The 17091-nt window shown below is 39.5% G+C and overlaps 2 protein-coding genes across 2 annotated transcripts; both read left to right on the forward strand.

Moving 5' to 3' along the window:
- Positions 1-494: 494 nt before the first annotated feature.
- On the forward strand, positions 495-7394 carry LOC117416766 (uncharacterized; the record flags this gene model as incomplete). The annotated part of the gene is made up of 10 exons (XM_059034210.1): positions 495-727; positions 934-1098; positions 1205-1223; positions 1458-2141; positions 2832-3005; positions 3522-3689; positions 4723-4969; positions 5531-5616; positions 6458-6557; positions 7144-7394. Coding segments are annotated over 10 exons (2127 nt in total), but the record flags the coding sequence as incomplete, so codon positions are not given.
- A 996-nt stretch (positions 7395-8390) lies between these two features.
- LOC117417375 (transcription termination factor 4, mitochondrial-like) lies at positions 8391-14303 on the forward strand. The gene is made up of 4 exons (XM_034029499.3): positions 8391-8492; positions 11012-11510; positions 12226-12410; positions 13752-14303. Exons 1-4 carry the CDS (start codon positions 8430-8432, stop codon positions 14118-14120), a joined length of 1116 nt encoding a protein of 371 aa, XP_033885390.3. The 5' UTR covers positions 8391-8429; the 3' UTR covers positions 14121-14303.
- Positions 14304-17091: the final 2788 nt, after the last annotated feature.

The following is a 17091-nucleotide window of genomic DNA, read 5'->3' on the forward strand; positions in this document are numbered from 1 at the left end:
TTTGCCAGTTTTCTCATTGGAAATAGGTAAATTTCAAAATATCACTGTCCTGGTCACAAAAGCAAAGTTTGTGGGGAATAATAGCCATTTTCTATACTTTTGAGGAATAAGCAATTAGGAAATAACACTTACTACCCAGGAACCAAAAAAAAAAAAAAAAGTGTTACACGGTGTAATAAGCAGCATTTAGGTTTTCTTGTCTATCTGTCTCTAACACTTTGGTGTTAAGAGTATGCCGGGCCAGGATCACACGTAGCATTTCATTAAAATCTACCCATAGAACCACAACGTGAAGGGGACCAGTGATGATGTAGGTAATGCTAATAAAAGGGAAGGTAAACTGGGTTTTAAAGCCTTGTCGCTCCTTAAAGGCAGTTTCACTCATGAATTTTGGTGCTTGTGCTTTACTATTTATGAAAGTTAAGTGGCAATAGCTACAGTATATTGCATATTGACAGCTCACAACCTGCAAGCTTACTTCAATCCTACTTTAATCCTTGGCCACTCTCAAACAGAGACTGACAATTGTACTGAATTACTCAGGAACCATTTGGGTGTTTACAGCAATCAGTGGACTTTTAACCCTGCGGTCTGATGGAACAATCCACAGTGCGAACAATAACTTTCCACTGATGCTGTTTGGGTATGAGAAGGCAGAACTGCAGGGGAAGGTAGAGGTGTCTTCATTTTCTCTAAATCTGTGTAATTCATCCCTAAAATCTAACACTCAATAATTATAACCTTTAAGTAAAACAACGGTTTTATTCAGACAGTCACACATTTGTCTGCTGGATACAAGTATTAATAAAAGTATCACAAAGCAAGGAGAGTCTTGTGGTTAATCAAACCTACAGTGGCAGAGATTGTTCCTTTTACTTCCAGTAAGCTTGTTCACATGTTTCACCTTACTTGCAATACCTATTCATTGTAAAGTCCATTACTGGCTGGCAATGTGGAATTAATTCAGGAGGAGAAGCAAAGGACATCTGCTGGCAGAAAGGTGGAAATCTTTACTGGAACCAGTACCAGACTGGAGAACGAAGGAAGTGTTCCATCAACACTGTCCTCCCCTGCAGTGACGTCCACCCCCTTTAGCGGGTAGGTGTAAACTGAAACCAATCATGCAAACAGCATAGCCAATAAACAATACACTGAAATACATTACTGTTACACATTGAGCTTCACACAACATACCCTAATACAGATTACACTATAGCTTAATGGTGAGGGGAGCTTAAATAGGGGAGATTTTTTGGTGAATCCACAGACCCATTTGTTTATTCACAAAAAGAAAAAAACACATTTCTAGTTATTCTTTTATTATACAGGAAACCCCAAACTTCTGAAAGCTGCTGTTTTTACCTCCGCTGTGGTGAAAGCATGACATAACTGATTGGCACCACCAATGGTCTCCTGCAAACACCGTCCTTAGTGGAATCACCTCAGGGATCCCCTAGAAGTTCTCCACACCCTGCCTTCATGGAACAGAACAAACTGGCTCCATGCAGGAACCCAGAAGGGCATCAGACAGTCAGCGCCTTAACTGTTCTCTGCAGCACCAGAATTTGCCAAGGAGATCAGAGAAGAGAGAACCTCAGACTGGCTCCACAAGATTGGGCAGAGTGGTAACTCCACAGCATAGCTGGTATGGAATCAGCAAAGAAGGAGATGTCAAGCCCTCTGCCGGAGGGTGCCAAGGTTACCTTAATGGCTCTCCAGGTAACCCCACTCTGTATGAGGTGTGGCCTGGAAGACAACCTACACTTGATCTCCTGGCTAATAGATATAGAGAAAACTCCAGCTTTGAAGTTGTCTTTCACGGAAGTAAATTCCCAGTTGTGTCCAATCCTGTTTCCAGTTTAATTTCTCAGGAGTCTAGCAGCTACCTTAATGTGAAAGTGGAGTCCAATGGTAATCTGATCACTCAAGCCATGCAGGATTTGGATCTGAATGGCAGTCTGGAACTGGTTTCTCCAGATCTCTCCTCCTGTTCCACCTCTGAGGTCCTCAGGACACCCTCTCCCTACATGGTGGAGCATGGTGAGGGAAAGGAGCTTCTTCCATACTCTGCGGGGCTGGAGGAGGCAGTCACCACTGCATTGTCTGATCAAAGTGGGGAAAGGCAGTGTAGGTCTTTGGAATAGGGCGATCAGGAACATTCGACATCATCAATGCCTCCGAATAAGGATGGTGTTTTTGAAGGCAGAGAATCATCTTTGAAGACAGAGAATCCTGCAACATCAACCCCTAAAAAACAACCAGAGGGGCAGGCATTGTCCACAATCCAGGGTGAAATCCAGAAGGGGCATTCCAGAGGAAACTGCTATCATCGAGATGGGTCTAGACTTTGTAAGCTTCTTCTTCGCTCTCTCTTTTTTTGTGTCTAATCTGTCTCACCTTACCCCTTTATGGTGATGTGGATATAGCATCTATATGTTAATGCTATGTAATGTAACACTTACATTTTTAAATACAGAGATTGGAGAACTTCATATAGACATCTTTAAACACAAGCTCTTGAGTTAGGACCTAATTAGTGGGCTTTCTTCAGAGCATGAAGGCTGTATTCAAGGCTAAGTTCTGAAATCTACTACACCATAATGTTTATATAAATTACTTTAAAATATGTGATTGTAAAATGCTAGAACAAAGATTTTAACAGAACAAAGTAAAATAGTAATGTTTACCACAGCACAGCAGGAGAGGTAGCAACAATGTTAAGCTGTTGATCTACTGACTTAAGGCTTATCTTTGGCTGAGTGAAGAGTTTAATAAGAAACTGCAGAATTGGCTTAGTTACTGAAAGGCTGCTGTCCTTCCCAGGTGTGTAGTTTGAGATCCGGAAAGTGGAGCTCCCTGAGCAGCAGACCCTGTTTTGCCTCTGGATGTTGAGAGACCACCTTGAGACTCAGAGAGAAGCTGTCATGAGGATGAAGCTCCTCCTGTCCAGCCTAAACAGCACCTCCGATTTCCTCCCTGATGTTTCTGGCATTAGCCTGGGGGAGGTGAGTGAGCCTTCCTAGTTCTGACCGTACCTCTCAGCAGGCCCAGATTCACTTTGGACTACAGTAGCTGTTTTCAAGAGAAAGCCTCCTCTCTGACAACACCAGTCGCTGGCATTAGGGTATTGAATAGGGCCATTCACAGGATGTCTAACTCTACTTTTCAGTGTATCACAAGCATTTCAGTCCCTCTGGAAAGTGTGCTGGAGCACTGCTCTGTTCACCCTCAAGTTGGGTACATCGTTTCTATGTATTACTTAATTACATCTTGATTGAAAAGTTCACTACATATGGATAAGAAACATACAAACTAACTTCATATCTGTGTCAGATTGAAATATGTTTAAATGTGTACAGTACAGTTTTCATCTTTGTTACAAAACCACAAAGAAATGTGTGTGGAAGTACACTTTTGCATGAGTTTAGTAAATGTTTGTCACCAGCCTCAGTTATTGAAGCCTGCCATTGTTTGAGTGCTGAATACTAAATAACGTAACTTGAGCGCTGTGCCCACTGTAGGTGATCCAGGAGACGGCTCGGGGTGAAGGGCTGCGGTGCTCCCAGGACCTGGAGGACTCACGGGCCTGCAAGGGGGAGTCCAGCCAGAAGTACGTCACCATCAGCGCTGTCGGCAAGGGAGCATTCGGCTTTGTCTGGAGAGCACAGCAAAGAACAGACTGCGAGGAGGTGGACCACAACTCATAGCACCGGCTACACTGTACATCACATAGAGCAACACTTTTCACAGTACTGCTTTACACACTGAATCTTTTTATTGGATTTTAGTAGGGGTTTTATTTTAACTCTTGGTGACTCCCAGGCATATTGCAGGAACCCAGTCCTAGCAGTCACTATTGGGGGTAAAATGAAAAAAAAAAATCCTATCGAAATAGGTAATTGGGTTCCCCTGCAGTTGCGAGACAACTACCTAGATATTTAGTGAGCAAAGGATAAAGCTGCCTATCAGTGCACCACCCCCAGTCATCCTACATTGCTAAAAAAAAATGGCTAGCATTTCTTGTAATACAAAAACTGTCAGACAGCTTGCTCATTAAAATATGAAGCCTAATGTAAGAGGGGTTATCTATTCAGTGATACCAATATATTTAGTGGGCAAGGGGTCTGCAAAGGGGTAAAATGGGCAATAACTGGCCTACCCCCAGTGGTTCACAAAATCATATGTTGCTTCAATACTTTGAGCAGTAAACTTTTAAAAATGAGTGGCATGTAACAACATAGGAGTGAAAAACTAAAGGATTAAATAACAGATGAATAAAGAAAAACAAATAATTAAGGACTACTGTAGCTCTTAAATATCTCATTACAAAAATGCAAAAAAAACTTTTGAAAGCTTTGAGCCATGCTTAAGATACAGTATTTGAAAGTATATATTAATGCTATTGCAATCAGTATTGTTTATAGTGATGTACAAAATAAATGTGGCATTCAACCTTTTTTAAAATGAGTGGAATTTCATGGAACTTCATGGAATTAAATTATATTTCCTTTCATTCCAATTCTGTATCCTGAAGATTTTTTCAATTCAAATTCAAATTCAAATTCTTGAATTGAATTGGAGTTTATCAACACATTCAGAATTGACCCCAACCCTGCTGCTGACTCCTTAGATATACGAGGCTAAAGGACTCTGAAAGTGTAATAGTTTGAATGAACTCAAGATGTAATGATGTATTAAAGAGCACCTATTTCTGTATTGTAGCTGGTGGCAGCTGTAGGTTACCTGCGTGCCAAGAACATCCTGCACCGAGACATCAAAGACGAGAACATTATAATTGATACCCATTTTCACATCAAGCTTATAGACTTTGGGTCGGCCGCTTTTCTTGAGCCAGGCAAACTCTTCTACACTTTCTGTGGGACCCTGGAGTACTGCTCTCCTGAGGTTCTCATGGGAAATCTGTACGTATTTAAACATGTTAGCATTAAATGTGTTACTGCTATCTTAGGCTGATCAGTATTAGTCAGCAGAGTTTTATTATGCTTCACTTAGATTTCTATTAGAGATAATGAATTTCAACCCACAGGATGTATCAAAGCAATCTTGATGTCCAAAGTACATTTTATAGCAATTATATTGAATAATAGAAGTTTTACTGTGACCTACCCCACTATTGTAATAGCACTATGTGACAAAAATACAGTACTGCTTAATGATTCACATTTATTTTCCTGTATGGCGTGACATTCACTCAAATTATTTAGCATGTGTTTTTAATGAAGGGCTCATGAACTGCAAAGGTTTTGCATATTTGGTAATGCCAGATGTGCCCACAAGTTTGATTTAATGAGCGCAAGTACAGGGAAATATTGCCGGTCATAAAGCAACTTTGTACTTTTTATTGCATCCTTCCATAAGTATAGACTGTACCAGTGGCTGTTTATAGTTACTATATAGTACTTTCTGAAGCCAAATAAAGCAGCCTTCTAGATATCCTAAACTGTACTCGCACTGTAGTTATGCAGGGCTGTTCAGCCTCTGATTGTAACTATCTAGTCCTGTTCTGCAGGTATGAGGGTCCTGAGCTGGAAGGTGTGTGTCTTTCCTTTTATATTACCTCCTTCTGGTACTCTTCCTAAAGAGTACCAGAAGGAGGTAAGCAGTGTGGAGGACAGCAGTGTGGAGTAGTGGTTAGGGCTCTGGACACTTGACCGGAGGGTTGTGGGTTCAATCCCCAGTGGGAGACACTGCTGCTGTACCCTTGAGCAAGGTACTTTACCTAGATTGGTCCAGTAAAAACCCAGCTGTATAAATGGGTAATTGTATGTAAAAATAATGTGATATGTGAAATAATGTATAATGTGATATCTTGTAACAATTGTAAGTTGCCCTGGATAAGGGTGTCTGCTAAGAAATAAATAAATAAATAATAATAAAGTCTAGAAGCTATTTGAGAAACTTTGCCTGCATTGTTTTTTCAGTTTCAATTTTTTTTTGTAATTGCCAATTGTTTTGTAGTGCTTAAAGTAATCATTTTAAAACAAATGTGTTCACTCTAGCAAAATGAACAAGATCACACCCATAATCCATAGCGTCATTCACAGAAAACCAACAACAAACCAGCACAACTCTGCTTTTTGTTAAAGAGCTCACACTTTGTGTAGATGATGTCAAGGTCTCTTGTTACTGAGACATTACAAAATTGAAACACTGAAAATATCAATAGTGACCAATTAATTTACTTCTGTACTGTGCACACACACACAAGAATAATACCATACAAAAATGTAACAATTTTGACAATCAAAAATGACTGAAGATTTTATACAACAAAGCTGCACTAAATAACATGTATCTAACAGCAGCAAACAGATGAACGCCTGCCTTCAGTGCAGTTTAATACAGTCTCTGTCTGTGCCTCTGCTTGACCCCCTCTCTCTCCCTGCTCTCCAGAGCTGCAAACCCTGCTGTCCTGCCTTCTACTGCCTGACCCCAGGAGAGGATGAGGCTGGAGGAGCTGCTGCAGGTGCCCTGGCTGTCACAGCCTATCAACCTGGCTGAGTACAGCTGGGAGGAGGTGTATCCTGCCAGGCAAGGTGAGCTGCGGAGAGCGCAGACTGGCTGTCTTTACTCCTAAGGGAAACTAGGACCTTTGTCTTTGCTAATCTACAGGGAAGTGCTTGTGACTCAGGAACTTTATTTTGCACATTTTGTGGTAGGAGATAAATCTAACTATTTGTCAAGAGTAACAGGAATGACCGTATGTATGGAAGACAATGCATTATACATGATACAAAAATATTATTTAGAAGATACTAGAAAGGATTAAACAAGAAAGTGTATAGCATGTGCATGACTTAACAAGCTCTTTAAACAACAGTATCAGTTTTTAGTAATGGATAAGGTTCATATGTGTGCAGATATGTAGTTAAATGGCATGAAACCAGATTTTTAAAAAGTAGATGATGTTTTGCCATGTGAATTGCTTGGCCATAAACAAAGTGAGTTAACTAACTGTTTAATTGTGTAGCATTTCATATGGAAATCCTATCATTTAGAAGATGTATTTTTGTTTTAAAGAAGCAGCATATTCTTGTCTATTCACCTGGTCTTCCTAAATAACACTGTACATAGATAAAGAAAGCAGACAGCAGTAGATATCACCCCAGTCTCTTGTTACAGATTCCCCTCGATGCAGGAGTGTCTGTCTCATGGAGGGGGAGAAGGGCTGCTTGAAGGACTCTCAGACTCCCAGGCATGGTATATACAAGGCTCCCACAGACACCATGGATCCCGAAGAAGATGAAGACTGGAGACTGAACTTCTTAAATGCCACCTCAGCCAGGACTGAGTGTTTTCATATGCTGCAGGACAATGAGACTGAAAATCTGATAAACAGATCAGGGAAGTATAATGCCTGCCACTACATTTGACTGTAATTCTCACAGAAATTATTGGAACATTATGGAGAGATAGTGATGTGCACAACCTGGCTCATCTATTGCCTTTGAGGTTACAGCTGGTGCTGTAGACTTCCCTTTAGGGGAATGCTTGTCTATCAAAGCTGCAGACACTACTTTGAGTGAAATAAGGATTAAGCACCAAAGGCTTGATTTTTAAAAGTGGCAAAATTGTTTTTAAACCTGATCAATGGATCTAAATCAACAACATTTTAATATGCCCCTTTCATTGACAGTAGTCTAAATCAGATTTTAACAAAACAGTCTTTTGAAAATCATGCCATGTTTATTGTATAAATATTTTCAGAAATATGACCTTTATTTATATTGTATTCCTGTATTCATATCAACTGTTTTAATGTGTTGACTTTTAATTAATATTTTATTGAAGATTATTAAAGAGTGCTTCATATATATTTTTTCTTTCTAGTTTGATTGACGATTCTTGTCTTAAGAAATGTAAATTAGTAAATTATAATAAAATCCAAGTTTCTGCAGATGTGGTCTGTGAGGCATCTGTTTATTAATTAATCTCTGGAAATCTCACAAAGCCTACCTGGAGGTTCAGACAAATGTGTTAATTTCTTGTTTATTCCAGTGTAGGTGCAGTTCCTTAGCCAATAGCCAATACTATTTATAAAACTAGTTGCTTTACTTTATAATTAAAAACCATGACCATACTAAATGTTATTTACAGGAACTTATCAAATATTCAAAAGAAACATTTGTGTTTCTGACTTAAATCAATTATGAGTTATCCTTTATTTATTTTTATTTTTTTTGTGCTAAAATAGACTTGCACTCCAGGAGTGGTATAAATTAAGTTGGTCTGCAGTAAGATACATATGGGTGTGTTAGGAGAATGGTTTATTAACGCATAATACGTTACAACTAGCTTTTTTTATATCCAGTTCGCACGAAGCACAATCACTGTTTAGTATTAACTTGAGTACAAATTAAACTATTACCGGGTTGCAGAGTTAAGGTGGAACCCATTTTCCCCGTGTTATGTTGCAAGGAGGATTGTGTTGTCAGGCGTACAGACGGAGCATGCGCAGCCGCGGAAAACAGGTTCGGCAACATGTTTAATGTTAATTTTTAAAACAGATAAGCATGTCAGAAAAAAGTTAAATATGTATGTGTGCTGCACTTGGGGCTGCATGCTATTCTCTGACAGGCCAGCACTCACTGACACTGCAGACGCCGGGTTGGGCTCAGTTGAGGGGGGGGAACCGCTATGGAACACCACCGGTTTATGCTAAATCATCGCTACTAAACACGTTTTACACAAATAATACTCTGCAATACCTTGTACACCGACGGTCCTTGCTTTATTTGTTGTTTGTAATGTATAACTATTTTATAACATGTCTGATAATCTCACGTATCAGCTTGTATGCTGCATGTTATCATATACTGCACCAGTATTTGTACCAAAAGTTTCCGATAATAGAGGCTAAGCTGAGCACCAGTGCAACCTCTCTACGTTGCTAGTGATTTACTAGTAGGCTTCAGTATAAAAGGATTTAGCGGCAGCATTCGTTGAAAAATGAGAGAGGAAAAACGATTTTCAAATAAGTAGACACGGAGCAGGAGGTTCCCCTAACGATGTCACTATTCGCACAAGCCAAGGTCACAGTGCCACTTTTTAATACCATTGAATTACACATTCTATACATTCCATAATATCTCCATGAAGCTAAAAGCATTATTTGTCCATGTCAATTATGCAACGTTAACTTGATGAAGAAGGTTGTGCCTTATGCGGGTTGGGTAGGTGTGACGGAGTGCATGATGATTCTTGCAGTGGTTATCATCATTAGTTTTATAGTGCATTTTGGTTTTAGAAGGTTTTATATCCAGCAGACCTGGATGCAACGTTATTTAATTTTTATTAAAGGAGAACTATATATAAATGCAGGTGTATCCAGGATTCATAGAATTTGCACTAACATGATCTGCCATCATGATTGTATGGTATCAGTATGGGTGCATTGGTGCAAAATGTTGCCCTGAACATACTCTTTTGACTTAAAAATATGCGTGACTTGAAACTCAAGCTAGCACCCAGGCCTGGGTTTCAGAACTGCTGTAGCTTTATTTATATCTTTTATTTAAATGATCAGGAGCCAAGAGTTTGATGTTCAATAATTTGTTCCTCCCTAATAGTTGCTGTTATTTAACCCATGATTGTTTAAACTCCTGGCACCTGGTCATTTCAGTAATGCTGTATACTTAAACAAGGAAGTTCTGAAACCCAGGACTGTGGCAGTTTTAAGACCCGAACACACATCAGAGTATGCAGTTGATATGACGGTACAATACTATCACATAACAATTTACACGCCAGAATTTGATACTTGCATCAGAAATTAATGGAATATGAATGTATGGCTTAAAGCAGTTGTAAGCAAACAAAACAAATGCAACCTGTCATGCATTTTTTCTATTTGTTATTGTTATGAAAAGTGCAGATTTGAAAGAAATACATGTTATTACAAACCTAAGCTAGGTTTAAAAAAAAAAAAAAAGTTCTCAGTTTGCTTGACCTTCTTTTCAAGAAAGCTGTTACTGTATCACACCTCAGCAAAGCATGTTACTGGCTGCAAAATATCTGTCTGTCAACTGGGGAAGCAGCTGGTGAGTTCAGGATCTTAACTTCAGTTCTAGTTGCCGCCAGCCATAGATAATATAAGGCTAGATCAGCCAAAGCGTCATTATATATCTAGTGCACGTCGATGTGTTGGCTGCAATACAAAATGACTCTTGTGTTTCCTTGCTTGCACTGGCTCATCCCTTATAAATGTATTTCACATTATATTTGCAGGGTAATTTTGCAGTTTTTCCTTGGTTATATTTTGCATTTAACACAGCTCACCACAGTTTGGTGTTGTTTTTTTTTTTGTTTTTTTTTTTAAATATGCTTTACGAGGAAGGTCTTTACATGTACTTTGTCACCATTTGATAACAAAAAAAAAAGTTCACAATACCTGCTGTGTATCAGCCTACTTCAGTCATTTAAATTTTACTGTAACTTGCATATTTTCCATTTACAGTGGTAATTATATTTTCCATTCACAAATGTAGAAGGGCGTGGGGGTCATATAATAATTATGCAGATATGTTGAGATGAATCCTTGCCATTAGAAAATAGGATGTGGAGATGTTCATCTCAAAGAAAAAAAAGGGAATGGTTTCAGCAAGCTTTTATTTTCTCTTTGTTAAAGGGTTATTAAAAAATGAATGCCTGAAAATCTGTTCTGAATGGTATGATCCCCTTATATTAATTTTTGTTTCGTGAATAACTATTTTTAAACCTCAAATAACAAGGGTCTATAAGATGGGAGGTGACACAAATCCAATATTTACAATGGAAGTTGTTTACCTTTAATATGTGTTTTTAAATTTTTTCCTCGTGTATCAAATCCATTTGAGCAGTTTTGCTCATGCCTCTTGCATCCATTTTTAAATGTGAGCCCATCCATTATCACATGTCATAATGTTAAACAGAATCCTGAAGTTGTTTAAAGATGGAATCAGGACCACAATGCAGTATGTTAATGCTTTATGAATACATTCATTAACCCCAGGTGCTGAGGTGGGCCTCCCTCTTCAGAATCCAGCGACTATCGTTCTCAGAATCTCGGCACCCCCTGGTTCTGAGAAAATGTGGCCAGGAGCCCCAACAAGCCCTGCAACGCCAACTCTGCTCCTCCCTTCGCAGCGGACCCCAGCTTGCATGCAGCCGGGACAAGGATAGACCTGAGACCCCCTCACAGGAGCTTCAGGATAAGCTGAAGCTCCTCAGTGGGGGCACCCCAGGGAGCTGTGCTCATGAGGAGACCATCCGCTCGCTAATGGACTTGGGGTTCACTGAGGATCAGGTGATCCAGCTGTGTGAGGGAGCCTCTAGCCAGACACCCCCCCTGAGCACACAGGGCCTGTCCACACTCTCAACCCTCACCACCCTGGGCTTAAACCCCAGCAGCATCCTGCGGGTCCTGGAAAAGTGTCCTGAGCTCTCACGCATCAATGGGAACCAGCTCCAGCAACGCATTGACAGCCTAAGGAAGCTGGGCCTTCTAGAAGGTGTGGTGTAATGACTGTGTATGTGTCTCAATGTGCATATTTGAAATGGAAAATGGAAACATTCTTAGCATTCAGGTTAATCCTACCCAGATAGATACTTTTGTATCCCCAAACATAGTTGAAAATCTGTCTAATGCAAAGGTGGGGTTTTCTTAATTGAAATTATAAATCATGGTTTAATCGGAGAGGGAGTGGAATTATTTAGCCAGGCTCATGAACCATTCTGATGGGACTTCCCATCAGAAAGCTTCTGTGATTCTATTCAGATCCTCCAAATCCAGCCATGTCTTTTATTCAAAGAGGAAGTAGCTGCATGGATTATTTTAAATGCTGTTCAGTGTTTTACTATTGAAGGTATTCGCCATCATTCAAAGTGGTTCTGGGTTCTGTTGCTCCAGTGTTGGTATATTATAATTTGTCTCTATGTCTTTGAACTTGCGTGGAGCTTGTCACTGTGTTGCATGATTTGAATAGAATGAGGATGTTAAATCCTTCTAAAAAAAAAAAAAAAGTTAGTGTGTTCTAGGTAACCAACAAGCCATCAACAATCATTAAGTTATTGCCTTCATAAGTACCTTAAACGTTTGTCTACTTGAGTTCCTGACACGAATTTATTTTTATTTATGTATGTATGTATGTATGTATGTATGTATATGACAGCGTCTGTCAGTATTCCTTGGTACTGGAATAACCTCAGCCCCATGTCTCTCCGCAGGCAGCCTGCAGCGGGTAGTGTCTCACTGCCCCCACATCCTCACCCTCACCCCCAAGCGCTTAGGCACCGCGGTGCGCTTCCTGCGGGAGGAGTGTCAGTTCACAGGACAGCAGGTGACAGAGATCCTGCGCAGCGCCCCCGCCACACTGCTGGAGGAGAACCGCCAACTCCAGTACAAATTCCAGGTAAGAACCCTTTAAACAGGTAGTTAAAGCATAGTGAAGGCATGGTAAAACAAAGCATTGTAAAGCATAGTGAAAGCATGGTCAAGTAAAGGAGTGTACAGCATAGTGAAAGCATGGTCAAGTAAAGCAGTGTACAGCATGGTAAAGTAAAGCAATTTAAAGCATTGTGAAAGCATGGTAAAGTAAAGCAATTTAAAGCATTGTGAAAGCATGGTAAAGCGTATTAAAAAACATGACAAGCCAATGTAAATTGTTGTAACTGCATAGTATAACCAGGGGGGAAACAGCAAAATTGCTGTGGTAAACGTTTAGTGCTAGAAGGTGGAATGTTTTTACCATAAATTCATTACTTCCAATTACAGAATGCTGCAAGGTTTGTAGTTTCTCAATTTCTCGTTTAAAGCAGTAATTGCGGGGAGAAACAGCAGTGTGGTGGGGACATGTGTTGCTGGTGAAATTAGTTTGGCTGTGGGACAATAATACAATAATTTAATGGGGTTTGTTGAGCACAGGGTGAAGCTATACGGTAAGCAACAGTTTACTGTGTATGTAAACGTTTTCATCATACCGAGACCCATGATCACCTTATTTATACACCTGTGGCTGGAGCCTTAATTAATCATTTAAACATGTATTCAATTGACAGCGCCAGCCACATTCCTACGTGTGTTTGCAGGGAGGATTTTAACTGCCACCCTGTCACCCACTACCCCCCCCCCCCCCCCAACACACACACACCCCGTGCAACAATACATGCAAATACAAAATAACACCAGGGATGGGGAGTACCCTGTCACTCTGAGCTATCTGAGCTATCTAATGCAATAGATATGCACACATGCTTATTAATACACTGCCCTTCCTACTGTGGTAGGAATTGTTGGAAGGTAGCATGTGTGTTCATGGTGACACAGTGGGTGTACGCATTACCCTGGGAGATTACATTTATGGACTCTCTCCTGAATTTAAGACCAATTTACATTGTCCTGTTCCCCAAAGAAATAGTTGCACTTTTGTTTCCCAAAGAAAAAGGGACAAACAATATGGATGGTGTAGTGGACTGAAGTACATTGCTTTTGATGGTTTTATAAATTAATTTAATAAGACAAAAAATGTATTTCTACAACAGGGATCATTTTATAAACTATTAATATTGTCATTTCTCAATTGTATGTCAACCAAACCTCTTCTTTGCTATTTATTACACCACAAAGTCAAAAGGCACACCTCCTCAGGACCTTCAGTTAAACCCTATACAGACAAACCTAATTTAAATCATTCGGTTCATGACATCCCTATTTTGTCTAAACGAAGTTCCCACTATCCCGTCTCCCCCTGCAGTACGCCTATTTCCGGATGGGGATCCAGCACACAGACATGGTGAAGTCAGGGCTCTTCAGGGTCCCCCTGGAGGAGATCCGTGCAAGGCACGTTTTCCTGGAGAGGCTGGGGGTGTACGAGACTCCCGACAAAAAGGGTCAAACCCGCATCATCAACCCCAAGCTGAAGGACTTCCTGGGGGCCTCAGAGGACTTCCTGACCAAGGTGGCCAGGGCTTCGCCTGACGAGTTTGAGGTCTTCAGGAAACTCCTGACACGCGAGCTAGAGGAGGAGAAGGAGGGGCAGGAGGAGAACTCTGACAGTGAAGAAGAGGAAGCCGAGGAGGGGTACGAGAGTGAGGACAGTGAGCAGACTGAGTACCGAAAGTAACCCCCCTTCCTTCCCCTGCTTGCAGGGACTGCTTCTGGCAAATTGACATGTGTCTGTGTAATTATTACTTTTTTTTTCAAACTGTATTGCTTCTGTTTTGAAATAGTCATCATGCTATAAAGGTTTTGTGATATTCTAAAAAGTCAATAACATGTAAATCTAATAAAGCATTTGATAACATTACACCAGTTACTAAAGTTAACTTGTTTGTCTTTTTTTGTTTTTTGTTTTTTTGTTTTGCTTGTTTAGAAGAGCAATGCCAAATATATTCACATGATCTAAAGTAGGGTACTGTAAATTCAAATGATATATTAAGATAGACATTCCGTCAATTCCAACAAGATATTATTTTATATATGGTATTTGTTCTTTGTCAACGAACAAATTCCTATAACATATAAACTGCAACATATTTTTTTTCATCAGAATAATTTCTTCAGTTAGTTAACCGACTGTGAGGTTTGAAGCACCTTCAGGCTGTGGTTCCTTTAATCCTATATTCAGTTTGTTTTATCAGAGATTGTAAAAAAAGATCTGCAGTACTATAATTTTTGTTCACCAGGACAAAGAGGCTTCAGAGTGAAAAACAAAAATATCAACAGCAAGCCAGTTCAAGGATATAGTATTACGTTACCATGAGGTAGGAAAATGTTTTAAAACCTTGGTTATAACCCTTAAAGAGTGGCAGACCCCTTGTTATCAAAGTACCCAAAATAAATGCAATTGTGTTTGGCGTCTAACAGGATTGATATGAAGATACACACTCATGAAAGAGTGCTTTGTCAGGTAATGAAAATATTCAGCTTTACCTGCGTAACAGCAAGCGATAAGAAGCTCAATATTCTCTCACAGAGAGTATGCACTGTTTGCTTTAGATAGGATGAGTGGAAAGTGATGCATGGATACCATAACCTGCTACAGTAACACCTGGCGTGTGTACAGGGTCCCCTGGGATTATGATACCAAAGAAAGTGCTTGGCAGGTTTCAACAGAATGAGATGAGCAGTTCTCTAGCTGTATGCAACATTGTAAATTGACATAGTGAAAGACAGTTGGACAGGCAGACAAACAATCTCTGTACTCCCCAAAATGATGATGCATTATATAACTCTTGCTTAAGAAGGGCCAGCTTCATGACATGGTTTCCATGGTGACCAACTTGTTCATATATTTCTACTGATTTCAATTGAAAGGCCAAAAATCTACTTCCTCTGCATGGTGCCCATCGAGACAGGATATGCGTAGATTGAATCTGAACAGGATATTGCTGGGATTTTCAACAATAACATTGACACATCCATCAATATAAGGGCTGACTTACGAACTGAATCAAGTCACGGATTTCATAAAGAGTTAAACCTTTCCAAATATTGCCTTATCAGTGATGTAAAGTGACATATGTCCTCTACTGCTTTGTTTTCCTTTGCTTTCTCTGTTGCCATGGCAGATATGGATTGTGCTTCTTTTCACTCAGGGCGTTATCAGTGCCTCTGTGAGTCAACACATTATCTATTGATAACACCAGCAATCCCTCGGGGAGAAGATCAGCCTCTAAAAGCATTGGGTTGTGAGTGGTTTGCACCAATGTTTTTCATCCACTTCACTTAAAAACAGGTGAGATGCTTATTTAACCCTTTTTATAGTATGTGTTGAAGGTTTGCATGCCATTGTTTGCTTTGTTTTTTTTTTGTTAATGGTCAGTGTGTTCGTTTTAGAAAAAAAAGTCAATTTGACTTTCACTGTGAAATTATACAATCAATGTATTGATATTTTCCATTGATCGAATTGCTGTAAACCTGAGCTGGACTTTCAGAGATTAATTAAGAAACTCAATCACGTGTTACCAGCACATTAACAATTGATGTATATTTAGGCAAAGACCAGATGCAAGGAAAAGTGGAGATGATGAAATCTTTGTTATGTGAAATAAAACTCATTTATTCAACAGCATTGAAATGGAGAAGAATAACTGCATACCTGCTTTTATGCATTGTGTCTAACAAATGTTTAACTTTATAGTTACAAGTTAAAATGTCATTAAATAGTATTAGAATTATCATCCATAACTATTAAACACTCAAATAGTGTTGAATTTTATCTTTCAAATCATTAGACAGAAATACACACACTTGTTAATTAATAAGTCAAGCACAGCTGTATTTAGAATTACCACTGATGAATACTCCAGTATCCAGTCTTGTAATGTATTGCATTGTCTTCCATTATTCAGACATTCTTAATGTTTTTCATAAATCTTATCACCTTAATTTGATTGCACTATTGTAAAGATACTTAGCAAAAAATCCAGTAGACTCTGCTTTGCGTATGAAAGGGCTTAAAGGAATGAACAATGAAGAAATAACTCAATCTATCATATTCCTTTGAATTTAAGACACAGCCCAAATTTCTCACCCTCAATTTGAGGAAAAAATAAAACATCAAATAATATGCATTTAGGAGTTGACATAGTTAACCCTAACCAACACTTTGGGCACAGCACAGAAACCAGGACCAGAGGACACCATTTGGAATTAGGTGGAGATAGGCCTAGGACAGAAAGAAGAGAGTGGTGAGGGTATGGAATGGGTTAACTACAGTAAGTATGTTGTTAAGTATGTTGTTGAATGCTTGGATCTTTTAAGACCTAACTTGACAAATTGTTGGGATCCATCAGCTTCTAGGAAACAAACAATCATAGATGGGTCAAATGGCCTCCCTTCTTAGATTTTCTTATGTTCTTATGATAATATCTTTATTATTATTATTATTATTATTTATTTCTTAGCAGACACCCTTATCCAGGGCGACTTACAATTGTTACAAGATATCACATTATTTTTACATACAATTACCCATTTATACAGTTGGGTTTTTACTGGTGCAATTTAGGTAAAGTACCTTGCTCAAGGGTACAGCAGCAGTGTCCCCTACCAGGGATTGAACCCACAACCCTCCGGTCAAGAGTCCAGAG

The sequence above is a fragment of the Acipenser ruthenus genome, chromosome 12, assembly GCF_902713425.1.
Source record: "Acipenser ruthenus chromosome 12, fAciRut3.2 maternal haplotype, whole genome shotgun sequence".
In the NCBI taxonomy this organism is placed as follows: domain Eukaryota; kingdom Metazoa; phylum Chordata; class Actinopteri; order Acipenseriformes; family Acipenseridae; genus Acipenser; species Acipenser ruthenus.